Here is a 21,613-nt window from a genome sequence, read left to right on the forward strand (position 1 = left end):
CAACGTTAATGAGGCGCAGGGCAAACGTCGCCACCGTCATCGGGGCTGATCGTCTGAAACGCCGAGCCGCCATGACGATGGTCACATGCCACCTCACTCGCCGGCTTGTCTTCTTCCCAAATACATACATATATAAACAACCTAATATTCTTAGGTGTAGAGGCCTTGCGAAGACAGCATCCAGCCGCTGTGAAAGCCATTCTTCAACAGCTCCTCTTCTATACCAGGAAACAACACCTACAACACATTTCGGCCTCATATCCAGGCATCTTGACTGAGTCATGCGAACTTGATGCAGCTTTACGATCGGGTATTTCAAGGGCCCGAGCAACCAGCAACAGGCAACAGCCATTGCATGCGTACACCTCACCTGCGGTATATTAGATGTGCCCGAGGCACCTGGACTTCTTATTTTTCTGCACACGTGAGACGATAATTGGGCTAAAACCTTCCATTTCGTACTTTTACAAAGCAGAAGCCTACTCATCCGGGCCTCGCCAACCACCTTTTACAAACTTTGCTCTAGGGCATGATGGAGCTTGGGAACCCACATGCGCGCATAAGGAAATGAAAGAAATCGGTGCCGCGATATCGGAGGGGAGAAATACGCCTTCTGGGGTTTGTATGCGGGGCTGATAAAATGCAAGAAAAACAACCACACAGTACGCCAGCTTTCAATGCTATAGAGCCTCCGTACAAAGCCCGTAGATCCAGGAGAAGAGGGTGAACCAGATCCGTTGAAGGGTATTTCGTATCGTGCTGGGAAATAATCGTGAACATTAAGGGAAGCCAAAAAACTGTGTGCAAAAGGGGTCTATCGGAAAACATGTGACGGACCGCCGACCGTGTGAAAACGCCAGAACATGAACTTTTTGTTAATGTATAAAAGAACCCGAGAATTCGCAAGGACAGTTGGAAGCAACGAGACCACAGCTTGAAGAGCAAGCGTGGAGAACCACCATTCCTTGCTCGTCCTGCATGACCCAGTAGAGGTCATCAGATACAATCAGACAATCATGATGCCAATCGAGCCAATGCCTCAGCATCAAGTAAGACTCTGATGCGCTTCCAACTCTCCGGATTGATGCCACCATTGCGGACAGCCAATTGTAATTGGTCGAAAGTACGACATCCGTTCTCGGGCTTGATCAGGTCGACGTAGTCAGAAGCTACTCGCCACCGGATTGCTTCGTAAGGCGACAATAAAGACTTGCCGTAAAACTTGATCAAGTTCGAGATTCCGACATCCGTACCCCTGCAGGCGGCATCTTCAAAAGCCAGATGGCGAAATTCATCGTACATTGATTGATTGAAATTCCGAATCAGGAAATGTGACCAGAATTGATAAAGAACGTTCATATCGTAAGGAGTGATGCCAAAAGAGGCTCGTGAGCGCTTGCGGAGAGCCTTTGACCGAAGATGATAATACGACTCATGCGAGGAACCAGAAGGAATGGAATGGACTGGGTGGTCTTGGTCCTTGACCCAGTAAAGCCGAACTGAAGGAGAAGTCGATTGTAGTGAGCACTGCTCGACACTACTACTCTGAACATTAGCTTTAACCTCAAGTACAATTTCATAGCAAATGGTAACGTCAAGGGCAGGATGCCGAGCTTGATGCTTTGCGGCGTTTGAGTGGATCGGGTAGATGTAGAGGATGTGGGAACCGCTAACATCTGTGCCGCGGGAACTGTTGAGGCGCCGACTTACCCGTTGAGAGAGCTAGCGTCGTCGGCTTTGAGTTGACATGCGATCGACTTATTCAGTTCGCCCGGCGCGCCATATTTACTATCGATGGATCCATTAGAAAATGTTCGTGGAAATAAAACAGGCGATGCTTGTTGCTTCTGAACATGCTTGCGAACAATGACAGTCAAGCCGCCAAGTTGCCAGTCAAAAAATAAATCGGGTTCTACACTCACAGCCTTTGTCGAGCTCTCGACTGGGTGACCGGTCGAAACGGCCGTGCCATTCACCTCTTCCATAGGCATACCGTTCACTACAGTCTCTGCCGGTGCTAGTCCAGCATCTTGAGCGACGGGAAGAAATCCATCCATCTGAGGGTACACACCATCGCCTCCATAAGGAGCCATGGGAAATCCAGGGGACATTGTTTGCCACTGGGAAATGCTCGAGGGGTCAAAGCCTGCGGGATGTGTGATTTGGGGCTGCTTGAGCTCCTTAGGGCCCTCATTCTGTGCCGATGCGTCACGCTCCGCCATGTCAAGCACCCACTGTGCCCAGCCGTCCTTACGACGTAGGCGGTCCTGACCATCCTCACCAGTGCGGTATTCGATGGATTTGGACTGCTGGCAGACGAGCTTGATCAGATCAAGATCGGGTGACAGGTGCTTGATACGGTTGAAACCAGCAATGAACTCGAGCGAAACAAATCCCTGGGAGTCCATGTGGCGGCGTAGATACATGTCTTTGAGCAGGTTATCAACAGAAAAGTAATACTCCCTTGTATCTTGTTAGCAAAAGTTGAACAGGATGATCAAAGAAGACTTACACTTGGGTAGTGAGCAATGAGAAGAGATAGGACTGGTCAAACCCATATGGACTAAATGGTGAAGCAGCGCTCATCGGCTGGACCATGCCATAGGAATACATGTCATGGGATGTCTGCAGGGGAGCGACCGGATATCCGTTCTGGTAAGACGAGAAGCGGTAGGGATCAGTAGAGAGTGACTGCGATCGGTGGCTGTTGCGACCGTACTTGCCCTGGGAGGCTGGGAAGAAGCTGTTGCTCTCAGGCACAAAAGTCGTAGGTGATCTTGGACCCAAGGGAAAGCTCGTCGAAGAATGTCCGTTGGCAAAGTGGTGACCGTTTGCATAGCCGGCACGAGCACCGCGGCCTCCTCCACGGCCACGTTCACGTCCGCTGGAGAATGAACTAAAACGCTTCGAATGGCCGTGTGGGCCGTCTTGTTGAGCGGGCGCACGACGTTCACCATCTGCAGAGGCATCTGCCTGCGTTCCAGCAGGATTCCAGACGCCATCCTTAGTGGGCGATGACGTACCATCCTTTCTGCGCTCCCCAGCGCCGTGGAAATCGCCTCGCCTGCCCTTGTGGGGCTTGTTGGGATACTGGCGGGGATAGGCGCCATTTTGGTGCGGTGCTTGGGACGACGGCGTTGAGCCCTTTGCGATTGCTTCAGACTCTGTGGTTCCGTTACCATGCGCCTTTACAGCGCCGTCTCCATTGGCCGTTGGAAGCTGGTTCTTCAAAGTCGGGGATGCCGCATTACCAGTGCGCTTGGTCTTGACAGCGTCTTGTGCAGCAGCCTTGGTTTGTTCGCCATTGGGTGCCGAGCCGTCCTTGTCAAGCGGCTCAGCGCCATTGCTCAAGCCAGCAGGTCTGCCACCAGTCTGCGCTGCACCGCGTCCTCCAGGCCTACCACCTCTTCTCGCATTCGCAGCGTTAGGCAAAGGTGTGTTGAACACAACAGAGGGAGTGTATGGGATTTTCACCCATTCCTGCTTGCTAGTAGGAGCACCATCCTTGCGTTCCTTCTCTGGCTTGTCGCCCTTCTCTTGAGCCTTCTTACGCTCCTCATCAATAGCGGTATCTGGTGTTGGCCATGACTCCTGATCACGGTGCGGCGGTGGGGGGAGCACACTCGACGTCGACTTTGTGTCCTTTTCAGAGAACCTGCCCTTGGCACCGTTTCGGGTCTCAGCATCGCCCTTGAAGTCTTTTCGACCTGTAACACCTTCGTTCCGGCTCTTGTTTCTGCTCTCGCCGTTGACGGCCTTGTCATGGGGTGCTGAGTCTTTCTTCGCAGCAACTCCATTTGGCCCTTGCGAAGCACCATTCAGAACAGGTGAAGGAGCAGCTTTTTGCACCTTTGACTTCATCTCATCAGCTCGAATCTTCCATGGGTTGACGGTCGGGACGGGTGCCTCATGAAGGGCCTTGGCAACTGCATTCTTGCCCTTCTTGACCTTCTCTGATGTCTTTTCAACTGGCTCGACCGACTTGTCGACCGAGGTAGAGGCTTGAGACTTGTTGTCCCAAGTGGTTGACTCAGAAGCCGTGTTCGGTACTGAAGAAACGTCGTCGTCCTTGGTCACAGTGGACGAAGACGAGGCGCCGAGGTCTGGTGAAGATACGTTCGAGGCATCTGCAGGCTGTGAAGGTTTTGGTGCAACAGAAGCAGGCTGCTCTGTGCGCGCCTCGCGGGCTACCGAGGGCTGCTCGGAATGCGACTCTGCCTCGACGTCTTCAGCCCAGTTGGCTGGCGAGGCGTTAGCGTCTGGACCAGAGACGCTGGTTGCGTCCTTGGCTGGAGTAGCGGAGCCGGATGCTGGCTTGCTCGTGCTGGTAGGCGTGGAAATGCCTTTTGCGGCTTGCGCATATGAAAATGTCGATGCCATTGCGAATTTTCTGTTTGTGTCTCGGCTAAAGTCGGACTGGTAAGGCGAGGAGAGCGCTCAGAATCCCTGGTGGGAGCGCTGCAGCGAGGTGATCAGCAGGTGTGGGTGCTGGTATGTCCGGAGAGGTATGTCTTGACCTCCCCGCACGCAACCTTTTTTCGCTACTACCAAGATTGGGGTTGGCGATGGATCAAAGGTGGCGAGTAGTAATCCTGCAACGGCAGAAGACTATATGAGGCCGTGGGCGTTGGCTCGTAGCCGAGGCGATCACACACGCAGCGGGGAAAGTGAATGCTTCTGGGCACGACTTGAGGCCTTGGGCGGTTGTTGTGCGCGCTGTGGTAACTGGCGTTAGCGGATTTTTTTTTCAGTGATCGAGTCGTGTAGTGACAGTGATGGATTGCGGGATACGAGGTGTTAGTGGGCAGCGCCTTGGGCAGCAGTGCGCTGTGTGGTGTGGTGGTAGGCGTGCAAGCGCACGGCAGGTCGGAGGGATGACTGTGTGAACCGCGAGTGGCTGGGGAGGGAGAGAGGGTACAAGCAGCACACGAGCAGCGGCTGGTCAGAGGCCAGAGCACCTGACGGAGGAAAACAGCAGAAGAAAAAACAGTGGGCGGGGTTGGCAAACGGAGTCCGGTCGCGGAAGAGGAAGGTAGCAAGCATGCGGCGGAGGTGATAGTGACATGCGCAAAACTAACCTTTGGCAAAGTGTGAGACGACTGTGTGTGCGAGTCCGGGGCGGGGCGCGGACGTGAAGAATGAGGGGCAGATGGAGAGGGAGGCAGACGTCTCGGGAGCGTGGGCGGCGGAGGTAGAAGTAGAAGCAGAGAATGAGGGTGGGGAGAGGCAGCCGAAGTAGGTGGTGGGTAGTAGGCAGGGACGCCAGGCACCACACGAGAGGGCCGGATGGCACAGGCAAGACTGGCTGGAGGGCGACGGCGAGGGAGCGGGCTGAGGCGGCGTCTGAGGGTCGTATGCGACGTTGTCAAGGCAGACCGGGCGCCGGGAGACAAAATTGACTGTCGTGTGTGCGGGCGGAGCAAGCGCAGGTGGGAGGAAGAGGGTCACTTTGAAGCGCGAATTTTTCTCTAGTCAAGTTGGTGCTCTAAAAAAGAAGCCGACCGCCAGCCCACGCTCACGCTCATGCTCACGCCCTGCCTGTCGGCGCATTCGCCCTCCCTTGCTCTGGGCCTCTTAATCCGCATGCCAGTCGATGGCCTCGTAGTCAGCGGCCGCCCGTCCTGCCATCAGCCTGCACCCTCATTACGGAGCGCTGCGCTGCAGTGCCGTGCTACCTGGCAATTTCGGCCACAGCAGTTTGTTTGACGCGCTCTCTGCACGCCAATGACGTCTCGCGAGCATCTCGACCCCTCCCTCGCCCGCCTTGGAGCCAGGCCAGGGCGTGAACATGGGAAAACACCTTGTCTGCCTGCACAGCATGTATGCGCCGCGCACCCTCGCCCGCTGGCCGCCTGTCCGCGCCGTCTGCTATGCAGTATGACTTGCTGTGTGTGCTCCTGGCGCACGCACATGCCCCATCAGTAATTCTGGCATTGCCTGCTGCCACACGGGGCCCAATTGGCTTTGCATCTCGGCCTCTTCGTGTGCACCCATAATTAGCGGCAGCACGAGCGCCCGCCATCCGTCCATCCTGGCCCCGTACGGAAAAACGGGATTGCGGCCATTTGCGTCTGTACTAATAAGCCTTTGCAGTATTGCCGAGCGCACTGCCGTCGTATTACTTGTCTGGGATACATGGCGGATAGACACACTGCTGTTTCTTTTATGCCATCAGATGCTGCTTGCATCCCTGATGCTTCGCCGCCACTGGTACGCAACCACCATACTACCTACTGTCTATCATACTTACACACCCACCCTGCTAGAGTACCGCCGTTTCATCTCCTGGCACGCGCTGCACCGGCTCTGGTGACCTGATAGTGCTCATCTCACCTCATTGCCTTTTGGAGGGCTGCAATACCCCCCCAAACAGAGTCCTTGCAACGGCACGTGCCTGTCGGCATAACCGCCTCACCCAACAACACTGCGAACACCAGCTGGCTCCGCCATGCATAGCCTTTGCAACTAACTAGGCTCTACAAATCCTCTCCGTTAAACCCGCCGGTCTTAGCCACACCAGGTGCTTTACAGTACTGGCACTAAGGCTCTCCAATAAGGCATCTTGCCCTGAATCTATTTTCAGCCCCTTGCCGAGTGCGCCTTGAAATATAAATCTAGCAGTATACGTACATAGTACCGTACGTCCGATAGATAGGCTGAAGACTCCCGGCCGGAGCTGCGACCGAAAAGCAACAATGGCCTCAGCCAGCATCCGCTGCGTTTTCCCCACGCTCACCTCCGACCACCCTTTGTTGTTTTTCTTTATCCGCGGTGCCTTGCTCCGGCCCGCTCGACTAGCCTCGGAACTTGCATAGTGCCGAACATGAGTGTGTGCCTGAGTATCAACTACGCACCGTCAGTCACGTGACCAGCTCCAATGCACTGAGCCATCCGACTATTCAAAACATCGAGCCATGCATCTACACACATGTTCATACGTCTTGAATCATGCGCAGCCAAACCATCGCTACGCATATATGCTGTGCAAAAATTGGCCTACAACATCTCACTTATCGACCGCGCATTGTGCTAAGCTACGTCAATGCCTACCCGTTGTCGCTGGGTCAATGCTAGCTTGCACCTGCCGCCACCTCTCCATCTTCATTCTTGCCTTATCATCGTTGTTCGCCCACCACCATACCTCCCACTGAACCTCCTTCCATTTCTTCTCGAATACACTCTTCATGTCCACCAAGCCTTCCTGGCATGACTTGTCCTTTTCAAACTCACAAATCACTCCGTGAACAAGGTATGTCATCGCCCAGTCAGGAATATCTAGAAGCCTCGGTACAAGCGGGTTATACCAGAACTGCGCCATATTCTGTACGCGACCTAAATGGTTAACATCCTCGTGAATTGAAGACCGCCCAATCCTCTGGAGGTGACGAATGCAAACTCGCAGTGCCATCGGGGCCATGTCTTTGTGAAAGAGGTCCATGTTGGGCGGAGAGTCCGTGGATTGCGGGTGCCTCCATGCTTCACTTAACTCCGGCATCGTCATTTCTGGGTAAGGTGGCCGGCGGCTGAGACTCGAGCGAATGACGAGATCAATCAAATCAGGCGGTTGGAAGTGGGCTTGCGCTGCCGTCAGGCATGCCTGAAGTAATCTTTGAACGCAACGTCAGCCAGAAACTCATCAACAACTCCTCAGCTTGATCTTGGTCCTCAACTTTTCCATGTCGAGAGTACCGCCTCAACACGCGCTGCTTCTAAGCGGCTGCAGAAGACAGCATGCAAAGTGTAAAAAAAATGTCAAAGGAGAATACCTGATGCTTACCTGCAACACTGGACATTGTCCTTGCGGAAATCCGATTCGAATGTAAAGGGTAACTTTGATGAGTCCCTATCCGCCAAGAACTTGATGTTTCTCGGGAGCAGATGATGATACATGAAAGCAAAAATGGCGCATTCGTCCAGTCTTTCGGTCAGAAACCCATCCTGCACGTAGAGCTTAATCATCCTTTGGCAGGGACCCAAGAGTAGTTTGGTGCAGTCGAAGTTGGTCAGCATCCATCGAACCTCGTTCATAAACCAGATGCGAACAACAGCAGCATAGAATCGAGCTCTTTGGTCGGGGTGCATGTTCTTATAGGAATGAGTATGCTTATCTTTTGGGTGCCGTCTTTGTATTTGTCCCTCTGCAAACTCATCGGCACGAGTGACAAGGGTAATAAACCTATCAGAGAACTCCTGGTGGTCGCTGGCATCGCCTGCGGAAAGGTAATCCTGTTCTTCAAGTTGCCTGCTCAGCCAAATGTCCTCTAATACACGCAGACCTTGATAGCGAGCCAGGACATCGCATATCTCCATATCCGACCAATCAGCTTTGTGAGGATTCAGACAAAGAAGTCTTAAAAGGTGCACCTCGAGGTCATTCAAACCTGATGATGGATGTTTGGTGGCTCGAACCCCAGTCATTTTTCCCGAAAGAAAAGCAACGAATCTCGCATGGACGGCTAGTATCTTGTTCAACTGGTAGTCACGTCTGTGCTGAGGAGAATGATGAATGACAGAACGCATAATGTCAAGATAGACGTTTCGCTGACACGTGACACGTGCTGTTGTCCTGCATGTTCGAATCAAGTGGTGGACGTCGTCAATACTTCCAAGAGCGCGGTATATGAGTTCCAACACTTCACTGGGTAGGTCTGTGAGTTGGGCCATTGGGAGCACCGGTGAGTATGCGATAGTGTTGCCAAAGAGCACGAGATTGTGCCGTTTATAGGCTGCATCTTTCAGCAAACGTCCCGCTTTGCTATTTGGATGTTTGTAGAACGGGACGTACTTAAGATGTCTGTGTTTAACGAATGTACTGCCTAGTGTAAGACGAGGTAGAAATGCACAGCGTTAGTTGTAAGAGTAGTGTAGAATGCTGTGGGATGGACTGTAGCCCTGCTACAGCTCCAGGCAACCGACTGGCGACTGCTTGTTTTAGGGACTCCATATGGCTGCCACTGAAAATTCACTATGTCTGGGTAACGACGGTCAGGTGGCATCAGGCTGGACCTTCTTCATCTTGCCAGCCGCCAGCCTCATTCTAGAGCGCCTTTGCAGCCTAGGTAGTCGAAGCGATCGCATCAACCTCGCACAGTGCAAGAAAGAGTTCGACTGGCGCCATCCAAAGATCAGAGCCTTGTGCTTTGGATTTGTGAATAATCGGATTCAAGACGCGTCGTGGAATGGTCATGCTGCGACTGCTCTGGTTGGCTGCGCCGCGCCTCCCGCTCCCTGATTGCTTGGCGTGCCGTTCTCTCACCTCCGTGTCGTCTCCGCAACCCGACTCAACCCCACACGTCATACTATCCACCTTGTCGCAATACATAAGACTTATCCTATCATCATGTCCGAAAACAACTCTCAGCCCCTCGATACTAACATGGAGGTGAATGATGAGCTGGACCGTACCGTCGATGAGGAGATCAAGCAAGACGCGACACAACTCGAGGCCGACGCCATGAATCTCGACGGCGCAAACGATACAGAGCCTTCCGCAATGAACGGCGCAGCAGACCCAGTCACCAGCTTTGAAGCGCGGATACCTGCCAAGAAGGATGCAACATTGCGCGAGTTCCTGGGCAAGATGGACGAGTACGCGCCCATCGTATGTTCACCCAGCCTCCAAGTAATATACCAGGGCACTGATAAGGCTGCTAGATCCCTGACGCAGTGACCAACTACTACCTCACCCGCGCCGGTCTGCCACCACCACCTCAGACATCACAGCATCTTGCGCGCCTCTTAGCGCTCGCGACCCAGAAGTTCATCGCCGACATTGCAGCCGACGCTTACCAGTTTTCGCGGATTCGTTCCTCAAACACAACAAGCAACAACCCTATGGGCGGCGCTGGAGGACCGCCAGGAGCAGCTGCGCCAGGAGGAGTGCCAGGCGGGAAGGACAGCGGTGCTAAGGCTAAGGACTATAACCTCGGTATCCAGCGGCCAGGTTATGGCGGAGGTGGCCAGGGCGGCAGTCAGGGACGCACTGTACTCACCATGGAGGACCTGGGCATGGCAGTTGGCGAGTACGGCGTCAACATTAAGCGTGGCGAGTTCTACCGCTAGACACATGTCTATGCAATCTCTCGACGCCCCACCCGGTGTCCGCTTTCGATTGGCATATGCGAAAGATGGGTAATGACGGACGCAATCATTTGCTATCACAACAGGCATTCTCGGCGTTGAATTGGCATCGCAGGCGCAGGGGTTTCTGATCAGAATATTTTGCCCAACAAAGGGCTCATTGCAATTGTACAATACCAGTACATAGTGGCTTCTGCACCCACCAAAATGATACCCAAACTCCCATAAGATGCACGTGCGACCCGTTCTTCATTTGTTCTTGGTCTGCTTGTACATGAACTGCTTCCGTGTCCTAGAGTTGAATCGTTAGCCAATGCTAATTTCGTCGGCTCATTTCGAGGCACGTACGGCGCAAATTCTCCCAACTTGTGTCCTACCATATCCTCGGTGATGGTGATGTCCAGGTAGCTTTTGCCATTGTGTATTTGGAACTTGAGTCCGACAAAATTCGGCAGTATCGTGGCCGAGCGGGCTTGTGTCTTGATCGGCGGGACCCGTTCACCTGCTTTTTTCTGAACGATTGGGAGGCTTGGACACAGTCAGAAAGGCCTAGGAAGGGTTTCATGCGGGGGGGGGCTTACGGAACGATATTGGGTCCTGGCGGATGATTAGCCTATTTGTCCACTTCTAGACTCAGTGGCGACACGAGTAAATACCTTTCCAGACCGATCGGGCGCACAGCGCGCGCGTGGGAAACATGGCGATGGTGAGCGTGAAAGATGTCGTCGGCGAATGTTTTCAATTGCTTCCGACCGATGGACTCTGGAAACCCACGTGAGAGCGCGGGGGAGATTGTGGAGCTAATGGCTTGGCTGGAGCGCGACGCGAAGTGCAAGTTATTGCTGTTTGCTGTCGCTCTCGCTGGAAGAATCTACCGTGTGCTAATTGTGCAGCGTTCGTTTATGGCCTGCTGCATGTTTCACTGTCAGTGAAAGTTCCAAGAATCCATCTTTCCAGCCACGCCGCTTATACAAAATGCCACCACGAGCACGCGGTGTCCAGCGAGGTAGGCTACAGCAACAGGCTCGGCAATATGTCTGTGCTAACACGGTCTGTAGGTGCAGACACCATTCGTATACTCGTCGCTACAGATAGTCATGTTGGGTACAACGAGCGCGATGCGGTGCGAAAAGATGATAGTTGGAGGACTTTCCACGAGGTCATGTGCCTGGCCAAGGAGCACGATGTGGACATGGTACTACACGCTGGAGACCTATTCCATGAGAACAAACCGTCGCGGAAATCCATGTTTCAGGTAATGCGTTCGCTGCGCATGAACTGCCTTGGAGAAAAGCCATGCGAGCTGGAGATGCTGAGCGATGCGAGCGAGAACTTCGGCGGCATGTTCGACCATGTCAACTATGAAGACGAAGACATCAATATTGCGATACCAGTTTTTGCCATTCATGGCAATCACGATGACCCTTCAGGTGAGGGTTCCTACTCTCCACTTGATCTACTGCAAGCATCTGGATTTGTGAACTATTTTGGGCGTACGCCGGAAGTGGATAACATAGCCGTCAAGCCAGTACTGCTCCAGAAAGGCCGTACCAAGCTTGCCTTGTACGGTCTAAGCAACGTGCGAGATGAGCGCTTGTTCCATACTTGGCGAGAGGGCAACGTCAAGTTCTTCCAGCCCGGTACGCAAAAAGACGAATGGTTTAATCTCATGAGCGTTCATCAGAACCACCATGCGCATACGCCAACCAGCTATCTGCCCGAAAACTTCCTTCCCGAATTCATGGATCTTGTTGTATGGGGTCATGAGCATGAGTGCTTGATAGATCCGCGGTACAATCCTGAAATGGGCTTTCATGTCATGCAACCAGGCTCGTCAGTTGCGACATCTCTGATGCCGGGCGAAGCCGTGCCCAAGCATGTATGCATCCTGAGCGTCATGGGCAAGGCATTTACCACTGAGAACATCCGTCTAAAAACTGTGCGGCCTTTCATCATGAAAGAGATTGTTCTAGCAGAAGAAAGGGAAATCAAGCAGAAGGAACTCTGGCGTGTCAGCGACAACCGTGCAAAGATCACACAATATCTAAATCAAGTCATCGAAGGCCTCATTGAGGAAGCGAAACGAGACTGGCTCGAACTTCAGACAGATCGTGAAGAAGGCGACGATCTCGAAGTTCCGCTGCCGCTTGTTCGACTGCGCGTTGAATATACCGCACCATCACCTGGAGAATTCCATTGCGAGAATCCACAGCGAATCTCAAATCGCTTTATGAAAAAGGTAGCGAATGTCAATGATGTAGTCCAATTTCATCGGAAGAAGAAACCAACAACCATAACCTTGAAGAAGAACAACATCGACGAACCAGACGAACAGGTACTGGCTGAACTATCAATCGACTCGATAAAGGTCGACAAGCTAGTCAAGGAATTCCTCACAGCGCAAACATTGACAATTCTGCCACAAAACTCATTCGGAGATGCTGTATCACAATTCGTCGATAAAGACGACAAACACGCTATGGAGACTTTTGTCAAAGAAAGTCTCACAACTCAGTTGAAGCATTTGATGGATGCTAACGAAGTCGAGGAAGAAGAAATCGTCAAGGAAATGACCGAGTACCGCGAACAACTAGAGGATTTGTTTGCCTCGGGACAGCTGAAGAGGGTCCGTAAGTCCAAAATTAAACCAAAGCCAGATGGTTGGGACAGTGATTTCGAAGGCCATTGGATAGATCAACCAGGTGCTCTTATACGCTCTGATAACGGGGAAGAGAAGGAAGATGAAGAGGGCCTTGCCTCTATGCCGACGAAGAAGGCCGCCCCGCGTGGTCGCGCAAAAGCAACCGGTACAACTCGTCAGGCAGCCACAACTGCAAAGAAAGCAGCACCTGCTGCCAAAGGTGGTCGAGGTAAGAAGAAAGTAGTCGAGGAAGAGGAGGACGAAGAAGAGGACGACAATGATGTTATCATGCTCGACGACGACGATGACGAAGAAGACAGCGCAGAAGACCTATTTGTAGCGTCACAAAAGAAAGATCCTGCGAAAAAGCCCGCTGCGAAGGCTACCAAAACCCCAGCACGAGCAAAGTCGCCAGTTAAGAAGACACCTGCTACACGAGCCAAGGCGCCGGCCACGCAGACCAAGTTGAACTTTTCCCAAACACCAACACAGCGCACTCAGACAACACGACCCACTGCATCGCGCGGAAAGCAGCCTGTGCAAGAAGCTGTAAGCATTCTTGGGCTAACTGATATGATACAAATATGCTAATGAGCTACAGAGCGATGATGAGATTGAGTCTGATGACGCTTTTGAGTCGGCGCCTCCTGCAAGCACTCGTGCTACTCGCAGAAGATAGACTGGTGCGCTCGGAATCCAGGTAGCATGGTAAAAGAGATGAAGGAATCGAATAATGACGCGTCACTTTTCGGAAATGGTTGCACAAAAGTGGTATGTTGTGTGAAGCGTATGTCATAGCGAAGGCGTTCAGGTGTTCAAGATAAGCAGACTGCATCTAGCTGGCAGATTCAGTGGGCTTAACCATGCGAAAGAGCCATAGGGCGCTGCGGAATTAAAGTGACTACGTGCACTCTGTTCCCTCACTCACTGCATGTTGTGCGTCTTAGTCGCAACTTCCGCGCTCTCTCTCACGTGCATTGCATGCCAACCGTCCTTTCCTCATCAATTGCAAAAGGCGGCTGCACTCATGCCATCTCTACTGCTTCACAAACCAAGCCCTCCCTTGCGAAGCTCCCTAGGCGGATCCGTCTCTCGTCTCTTTCCTCATCTGCAGACACTGATGGACCTGTCTATGGGTAATCGCGATTGCATGCAAGCTATAACAACTTCCTCAATCGCTTACTTTCTTCTTCACCACAACACACACAAACGTTCTTTTTGGTTCCATCTTCTTGTTCCGTCCCGTTTTCTTTCGCATTGCTGCATCCCGGCTTTTTGGTTAGCCGTTGCTTCGCTCGTTCACCTTGCCTCCACATCGATCAGCTTTGAGGTATGTCAATCCACCTGCTATTACAATGGCACACCTGTCCAGGAGCATATTCAAGCACACAACCCTGGAATACAATACTGACAACGGAAGGATATTTGCATCACACCATCTCAACCTCCTTCACGTGTCTGGCTCATCGTCTCCACTGGTCAAACGATATCGACGGCACACTCAGGTCAGCGGCACCTCGCCGGCGATACCCATCTAGGGTAACGGATTACCCATAATGTCTCTCGCATACAAAGTGGATGAATTGCTTGCGCTGCGTGATTCGGTTTCGGAATCGGCCGTGTCGATCGAAAAATTTCCTGATGAGGATGTAATCAGAGGTCGGTACTGGCCATGCTCTTCTTCACCTTTCACCTTTCACCTCTCACTGTTCACCCTCCCCACACAAAGATTTCACGTCTACTACAAAATTCAATATCCCTTAAAGTTCGTGAACACATGTACCATCACCACCTCGCCGCCGCATACCTACTTCCACAGTCGGCCGTTGTCTTGATCTCTGTACTTGCTGTACATATAGACAAACACTGACACACTTCTCTTTAGAACACGTTCTACGTCCATCGGCATCTGCAGCAGCAAACCTAAACAGCAGATTGTCGAATAGAAGCCTACAGGTTCCCCCTACTACGACAACTCCCGCTCCGCTCGGATCTCAGAAGAGGCCATCGCCTACACCATCGTTGAAGCGAGGAAAAGCCGAGAAACTTCTCAAGGAGCACGGCAGTCCACCCGGTCTGCGAGTGACTGCAGGGGGCAGAATTGTTCCTAGCGACCTTCCACCACTTGGCACAGCTCGATACGGCGACACCGCGTACCGGCCGCAACAACCGTTGCGAGTCGCTCCAGGCAACGTCATGCCAATGCAAGCCCCGTCGAACGGCACTAAGACTGCACGGATTGAGGTGATTGGTGGTCAGCCTGTCATATTTGTCGGCGATCGCATGTTTGCGCTCCCGGCAGTCAGCACGACCAGCTCTACACTGCCTCCTAGTGGCTCTGCCGCTATGGATCCAGCAATCAAGCGAGGTCCTGACCCATCTACATCAGCTGTACATGGTACCATGCCAGGCGCTTCTTTTGAACCGCCACGTTCTAGTACCCAGACTCCGTTTGCCAGCATGGACCTTGCTACGCTGAAGGCACAACAGACCTTGAAGAAGCAAGAGCTCCGAACTGTCGAGCAGACTGAAGTGCTACAGTCGAGCCACCAGAGTAATGCATGGCGAGCGGGTATGATTGAGAAGAAGCGCTGCCTAATTGTCGAACTTGATGCCCTCAGGAAGCAGATATCGGCACTGGAATCGGGTGCCGTCACAGCGCAGCCCGTTTCATTCTCCAACGCAGTGGGCACGTCCACAGCACCCGTCCCCTCGTTTGGAGTCCAGAACCAACAGCCATTTGCTCCTGCAATGTATCCCTTCGCCACTGGCAATCAGTATGCGCCCATGACAATGTATCAGCCGCAATCGCAGCCGCAACCCTATGGAGGCTTCCCCGGCTTCCCCACAGTGGAGCCAGCAGCGTTTGTAACAAACACAGCCAATCCACATGCACCGCACTCTCCTCCAGGATCAGCTAACCGCCGCTCATGTGCCATTGAGATCAAGCCTCCGCCTCCGGAGGAGGGCAAGAAGCCTTCAGCTCTTAACCCGAAGAGCCCCACCTATGAGCCAGCTGCCAAATCCGGTGGCATGCAAGGAACTGTACCGCCTACGCCTTCACCAGAGAAGTCATCGCCTTGGCATGTCCAGGAGGCTTCAGAGCCCAGCAAGCACGATGGCAGAGCACCGACCCGAAAGCATAGTGTATCCAGCGTTGATACCATGGATTTTTTTCCCATCAATACACACGAGCACTCTTCTACGCGGGTAGCGCCGCCAAGCAAGGACACCAACCAGTCGACTGAGATCCATACTGCTCCATTGACACCAGAGGAACATTGGCCTGCTAGCCCATGGAACGAAGGGCACTCAGGTCGCACTGGCAAGCATGAGCCCGCGCCCAAGCTTACCTCGTGGCCAGAAGCATTCGGCAAGCAGCCTTCACTGCCCTCCCTGCGACAGAGCACTGCGAACCAGTCCTTGTCGGCACCAATCGAGCGTATACAAGGCATGGACGCAAACATAGTCAGGACTGCTCGGAGCAGTAACGCAGTCTCGCGAATGAACTCAGCCCAGAACAGCAGCACCGGCCAGAGTTGGAAGCTCTCTGACAGGCCCGTCATGCACGTTCTAAGCACATATCAAGAAGGCTACCAGGCTGGCTACGATCACTTTGGTATTCCGGACAGTCCGGATGTGCTACAAGGCTATATTCAGGGTCTCCTGCATTTCCTCACGGACGAAACCAAGAAGCGTCAAGCCGAGTACCAGCGCAGTGCCAACTCCAGTACCCCTTCACTCCGAGGACTGGTTGCTGGGTCCTTACCTCACGACTCTCCTCGTGGCATCGACAGTTTTGGTGGTAGCCAAGAGAATATTCGGTTGTCAAAGCCCGGTCTGATTGACGGTGCTCGTCGTGATTTCAGACCTGGCTCCCAAGGAGACGTCCAGGAGGGACTTGCCCCGTACAATATGGGTAATGAAGTGATGAAGGCTTCACAGCAGCGTATCGTCTCAGGCGCGCGTTACCTCGAGCCCCCTAGTCTTTTCCCACTGAAGATGGCATCTGGACATGTGCAAGCCATGACCCCAAACACTCAGAATGATGCGAACAAGGAGATTCGGGACAAAGGTATTGCACAGTCGAACGGTGAAATGCCACAGCAGTTCTTGGGTATCCAGGTGCAGAATCGCAACTTGGACACACCATTGACCATGCAACGCTATCACAGTACGGCCAAGGAACAGGGCTCTCAAGAGCTTGGTAGGTATGGCGCGCCTTCTGGTAAGGCTTTTACTGACGTTGGGTTAACAGGACTGGATGGGGCTATGGATGAGCTTGCGGAGATGATCAACGATACGCAAATTGACGACTGTGGCACGTCCAGGGCGGGGGAGAAGCGACCTGGCGAGACAGCCAACACTACGGAGTACGAGGAGAGCGATGCATCCTGTTTCAAGTCGTCGAGCGGCAAAGGCAAGCAGAAGGCAGCATCTTCGCCAACCAAGACGACTGACACGGAGCGCGAGACTGTGACATGGTCGCGTACCAACACTCCCAGATCGCCCAAGAAGGCCGGAGAGCATTCACCGGCAAAGGCGAAGCTGGAGCAGGTGACGAACAAGTTCCGACGTGGCAAGAAAGACGACGTTCGCACCATGTCGCCTGAGGAGAGGACGAAGCGTGCGGAGAAGTGGCGCCAGCGCTTCCAGCAACTCAAGAGAACCGAGATGGAGGAGATTGAGGCGTACCGTAGGGAGTCGCGCACTTGAAGGGTCATCAAATTTGGGCTCTTTGTCGAATGTGACTGGATAGGCTGGATGCCATGTTGCCTGAGTCTGGCAAGACTTGGTCAGTGGGGGATGATTACAGGGGTGGATAATGTCTATTCAACAACCAGGTAGTGTGGTTTGCATTGCAGTGCTACTTGGCAGTTTTTCTTTTTTTTCCTAAGGTATTCAACAAGGAGGACTGTATGTGTATGGCAGACGGCATGTGGGAAGGAGAGTAATGGCGCGTCTTCTTGTGGCTCCGAGGTTGAGCAGTTAGGTTGTATAGGAGGGCAGAGATTGTATGGTTAAGTAGGCAGTATAGTCAGCCGCACAGGCAAACGGAACAATGTAATGTAATGACTTGATTACGGCCATGGGTGGATGACGGGGAAGGGGCTGTGTTCAAGTGAAGGGAGGCGCAAGGGAGGGAGATGGGACTAATATGCCATGCACCGCCGATGTAATACTATACGGTCGAGGGCCGGGGCCGGACGATGGACTAGGCCCAAAGGGGAGGGTCTGGAACGGATTGGCGCTGGACGCGGTAGAGAAACAGTGGTCGGATGCGTTCATGGATGTGCGAGGCAACGTCAGACGTCTTGCTTGGGCGATGGCCAGGGCAGGGGGGATGCGATGACGTGCGCGAGGGAATTGCACGGATAGCATTGCTGATAAATGGCGGTGCTGCACGCTTGAACGGACGATTTGGGGGAATGCTTGGAAATACACTGGCCGCGCGGTAGTAGTCGACAGTCCCCACTGGCCCTCGCACGACCGCCCATGATTCGCCGCCCTCGCCTCTGCGTCTATCCGGCACGGCTCTGGCTTGCCAACCCGCCCATACTCTAAGTAGCCCTGCCTGCCCTGCTGTGCCCTGTCCTGTCCTGCTGTACCCTGCCCTGCCCTCCGCTTCCACCTCTACCTCTACCTCTACCTCTACCTCCACCTCCACCTCTCCCTTCTCCTCCTCGCCCGCTGCTCCCGCGACGTCGTCAATTGTCTTCGCTGCTTGCCTGCCGGGCCAGCCCCTTGCGCCCCGCTGCCAACTCCCCTTCGACGCTCCAGCCACACGCACCGCGACCCCGGCACCTGCACCTTTCCCGCCGTGCCATGGCCCACTGACCGTTAAACGCGCAACCGAACACTACTCCCTGAGTCCCCCTCTGCGTCTCACCAGCTGCCATCCGCTAGACGTAGCAGCCGCCCGCTGCGCGTTTTCCATCTCTCCTCTTCTCCTACGGCTATGACGCAGCTCTTCAACTCTTCTCCATCAAGCCACTCCACCATGACCGAGAAACGCACCTTTTCGGGCAAGGCCCTGTCCACCAACAAGTCGGTCAATGGAAAGGACGGCCAGGTCTCGCAGCGCATCAAGAACTTCTTCCGCATCAATAGCAGCAATGACGCCCAGAAGCTCTCCGACGACGCCACGGGCGGTGCCCCAAACTCCAAGAACGAGAAGTCGGGCTTCCGCCAATCACGATTCATCCCGCACATCACTCGCAACCGCTCTCAGACCGTCGCCAGTGAAGGCAATCCCCTCGACGACAGCCTCTCGCCTACCGCCCACGCCAATCCGTATTTCGCCCACCAAGGACCCCCTGCCCTGCGCCATCACAACGATGGCAGCGTGCCCCCATCTCCCACAGATTCACAAAACATACCCAAGACACAAGTGAATGGTGGTGACGGCCCCGAGGATGATCATGCCACGACGGCTGGAAAGGAGGAATTGGCAAGGAAACTACGGAGGGTAGCATCTGCTCCCAACGCTCAGGGCTTGTTCTCATCTGGCAAGTCTAATGAAAGACCGCAGACCGCTGAACTCGGCAAGCAGCCCGTTCTGCACCACCCGAACTCATCTACCCTGAGTATGGTTGAAACGCACTCGCAAGACTCGACCCACCTTCTACCCAGCGACGCCAGCAAGCCTATACCGTCTCCGGGCCAGATTCGCAATTCTGTGGCTTTCAGGAGGACCTACAGCTCAAATTCCATCAAGGTTCGGAACGTTGAGGTTGGCCCGGGCAGCTTCGACAAGATCAAGCTGATTGGCAAAGGTGATGTTGGAAAGGTGTACTTAGTGCGGGAGAAGAAGTCTAGCAGGCTCTACGCTATGAAGGGTATGGTACACCTTTGTCATTTCTGGAATCCATACTAACAATCTCTAGTCCTGAGCAAGAAGGAGATGATCAAGCGAAACAAGATCAAGCGTGCGTTGGCCGAGCAGGAAATTCTGGCGACTAGCAACCACCCATTTATCGTTACTCTGTACCACTCTTTCCAATCCGAAGACCACCTCTACCTCTGCATGGAATACTGCAGTGGCGGTGAGTTCTTCCGCGCTCTGCAGACACGACCAAACAAGTGCGTTGATGAGGACGCTGCGCGGTTCTATGCTGCTGAGGTTACGGCTGCATTGGAGTACCTGCACTTGATGGGCTTCATCTACCGAGACTTGAAGCCAGAAAGTAGGATCTATTTTGCCTCCCTTCAAAGAAGACGGTACTAATTTCCCCTAGATATCCTCCTCCATCAGTCCGGCCATATCATGTTGTCAGATTTTGACTTGTCGAAACAATCGGACACTGGCGGCCGCCCAACCATGATTCTCAGCGGCCGAAGCGGTACTTCGTCAAACAATCTGCCAACGATTGACACCAAATCTTGCATCAACAACTTCCGAACCAATTCATTCGTTGGTACCGAGGAATACATTGCACCAGAAGTTATCAAGGGCTGTGGACATACGAGTGCGGTCGATTGGTGGACCCTTGGAATTCTGATTTACGAAATGTTATACGGAACCACACCCTTCAAGGGCAAGAACCGTAACGCAACTTTTGCCAACATTCTCCGAGACGAGGTACCGTTCCCAGAGGGTTCTGGTGCACCGCAAGTGTCAAAGTAAGTTTGTTTGCAGACCGTATTCTGTGTTCTTTGCTAATATTCGCTAGTCTTTGCAAAGCCATCATTCGCAAGCTGCTCATCAAGGATGAGACTCGCCGTCTCGGTTCACGTGCTGGTGCCTCGGATATCAAGAGTGCGCCATTCTTCAAGACCACGCAATGGGCGCTACTGCGTCACATGAAACCTCCTATTATTCCCCACCAGGGCCAAGGCATAGAAACGCCTAATTTCCGAAACGTCAAGGAGTCCCAGAGTGTGGACATTGGTGCTGCGAAATCCAAGGGTGTGCCGCTAGACTCTGGCCTTGCTACACCCATGGGCGAAGTAGCAGATCCATTTGAGGAGTTCAACAGTGTCACCCTCCATCATGATGGAGATGACCACCATGACCACCATCACGACTACAGCGAACACTCTGATTACTCGCAAACCAACTCGCATCGATAGGACGAGCGGTGATTTGCACACTCCAGACGGGGTCTTCTTAGGGAGGCCATTTGTATCTGATACTCTTGTCGACTCTGCTCGTTTTGCTTTCGACGTATGATAGAAAAATGAGTTTCTTTCGTGTCATTGGCGTTTCAAGGGTACTAAGTTCTTTTCTGTCATTTGAGCATCTTTCTTTTCAACTTTTCAAGCCAGCATTTTTCCGCCTCCAAAATCTTTCGGCGTTGTTTGTTTGTGTTTTGGGGGCATGTATGTCGAGGGACATTAAGTACAACAGTAGGCAGCTTGGACAACGGGCTGCAGGATGATATTGACTGGGTTTGTGATTTTTGGAAGAGAGGAATTAATCACAAGACGTATTTTTCTGCATGATTTGAATGTGAATTGAGTTGTGACCCGTTCAGATGAATAGTACTTTCTCCATACAATGAAAGGTGCATGTGCATGGACCACTTCGGAGTTTGCGGGGAAGACGCGACAATCGATTCGCAGACTCTCCCAACGCGACGAGGATTCGGATTCAACCAGGGTAGTTTGCACCGAACCCTTCACACTCTACCAGGAAGAAAACGAACCCTCCAGGTAAAAAGAAAAAGAAAAGACCTTCATATATACACAATTATCTCAAAGCGCAGCTGCCCTCTCTCCTTAGCAATCCAACCATCGCAACCCACGCCCGACCCCACCACCAGGACACACGCGCAATCCCCTTGCATATCACAAACAAAAGTAACCCTCCCACGGGCACTGCCGAAGAAACGAAATAAAAAAAAACCCCCCGAACACACCCCTTTCCGCTAGACGAAAAAAAAAGAGAAC

At 53.1% G+C, this 21,613-nt stretch overlaps 6 protein-coding genes across 6 annotated transcripts; 3 read left to right on the forward strand and 3 right to left on the reverse strand.

Moving 5' to 3' along the window:
• Positions 1 to 636: 636 nt before the first annotated feature.
• Positions 637 to 4,380, reverse strand: PSV08DRAFT_409880 (uncharacterized protein; the record flags this gene model as incomplete). The annotated part of the gene is made up of 3 exons (XM_014227071.1): positions 637 to 1,540; positions 1,711 to 2,463; positions 2,513 to 4,380. 3 exons carry the CDS (start codon positions 4,378 to 4,380, stop codon positions 1,015 to 1,017), a joined length of 3,147 nt encoding a protein of 1,048 aa, XP_014082546.1. The 3' UTR covers positions 637 to 1,014.
• A 2,466-nt stretch (positions 4,381 to 6,846) lies between these two features.
• PSV08DRAFT_402007 (uncharacterized protein) lies at positions 6,847 to 8,664 on the reverse strand (the record flags this gene model as incomplete). The annotated part of the gene is made up of 3 exons (XM_066093631.1): positions 6,847 to 6,920; positions 7,051 to 7,607; positions 7,778 to 8,664. The coding sequence occupies 3 exons, from the start codon at positions 8,662 to 8,664 to the stop codon at positions 6,847 to 6,849; spliced, it is 1,518 nt and encodes a 505-aa protein (XP_065949125.1).
• Positions 8,665 to 9,289: 625 nt separating this feature from the next.
• PSV08DRAFT_362383 (transcription initiation factor TFIID 23-30kDa subunit-domain-containing protein) lies at positions 9,290 to 10,360 on the forward strand. The gene is made up of 2 exons (XM_014227068.2): positions 9,290 to 9,601; positions 9,655 to 10,360. Exons 1-2 carry the CDS (start codon positions 9,341 to 9,343, stop codon positions 10,060 to 10,062), a joined length of 669 nt encoding a protein of 222 aa, XP_014082543.1. The 5' UTR covers positions 9,290 to 9,340; the 3' UTR covers positions 10,063 to 10,360.
• PSV08DRAFT_299365 (mitochondrial 37S ribosomal protein uS19m) lies at positions 9,966 to 10,931 on the reverse strand. Its single transcript, XM_014227067.1, has 4 exons — positions 10,737 to 10,931; positions 10,662 to 10,677; positions 10,429 to 10,608; positions 9,966 to 10,372 (listed from the first exon to the last, which is right to left on the reverse strand). Exons 1-4 carry the CDS (start codon positions 10,777 to 10,779, stop codon positions 10,330 to 10,332), a joined length of 282 nt encoding a protein of 93 aa, XP_014082542.1. The 5' UTR covers positions 10,780 to 10,931; the 3' UTR covers positions 9,966 to 10,329.
• Positions 10,932 to 11,055: 124 nt separating this feature from the next.
• Positions 11,056 to 17,437, forward strand: PSV08DRAFT_409881 (DNA repair exonuclease; the record flags this gene model as incomplete). Its single annotated transcript, XM_066093839.1, has 6 exons — positions 11,056 to 11,086; positions 11,139 to 13,270; positions 13,323 to 13,380; positions 13,568 to 13,572; positions 14,260 to 14,380; positions 14,607 to 17,437. 6 exons carry the CDS (start codon positions 11,056 to 11,058, stop codon positions 17,435 to 17,437), a joined length of 5,178 nt encoding a protein of 1,725 aa, XP_065949126.1.
• Positions 17,438 to 18,427: 990 nt separating this feature from the next.
• PSV08DRAFT_42995 (kinase-like domain-containing protein) lies at positions 18,428 to 21,161 on the forward strand. The gene is made up of 4 exons (XM_014227063.2): positions 18,428 to 19,560; positions 19,609 to 19,908; positions 19,960 to 20,344; positions 20,395 to 21,161. Exons 1-4 carry the CDS (start codon positions 18,681 to 18,683, stop codon positions 20,792 to 20,794), a joined length of 1,965 nt encoding a protein of 654 aa, XP_014082538.1. The 5' UTR covers positions 18,428 to 18,680; the 3' UTR covers positions 20,795 to 21,161.
• The last annotated feature ends 452 nt before the right edge of the window (positions 21,162 to 21,613 follow it).

Source organism: Bipolaris maydis (genome assembly GCF_028858645.1).
Source record: "Bipolaris maydis strain C4 unplaced genomic scaffold PSV08scaffold_7, whole genome shotgun sequence".
Classification (NCBI taxonomy): Eukaryota; Fungi; Ascomycota; class Dothideomycetes; order Pleosporales; family Pleosporaceae; genus Bipolaris; species Bipolaris maydis.

Coding starts and splice junctions, on each gene's coding strand:
- PSV08DRAFT_299365 (XM_014227067.1), bottom strand. CDS start 10,779: ATGTTTCCCACGCGCGCGCTGTGCGCCCGATCGGTCTGGAAAG. Junction 10,373..10,428: donor AAGTTGGGAGAATTTGCGCC/GTACGTGCCTCG, acceptor ATTCAACTCTAG/GACACGGAAGCAGTTCATGT.
- PSV08DRAFT_362383 (XM_014227068.2), top strand. CDS start 9,341: ATGTCCGAAAACAACTCTCAGCCCCTCGATACTAACATGGAGGTGAAT. Junction 9,602..9,654: donor TGGACGAGTACGCGCCCATC/GTATGTTCACCC, acceptor TAAGGCTGCTAG/ATCCCTGACGCAGTGACCAA.
- PSV08DRAFT_42995 (XM_014227063.2), top strand. CDS start 18,681: ATGACGCAGCTCTTCAACTCTTCTCCATCAAGCCACTCCACCATGACC. Junction 19,561..19,608: donor CAGGCTCTACGCTATGAAGG/GTATGGTACACC, acceptor AACAATCTCTAG/TCCTGAGCAAGAAGGAGATG. Junction 19,909..19,959: donor CCGAGACTTGAAGCCAGAAA/GTAGGATCTATT, acceptor AATTTCCCCTAG/ATATCCTCCTCCATCAGTCC.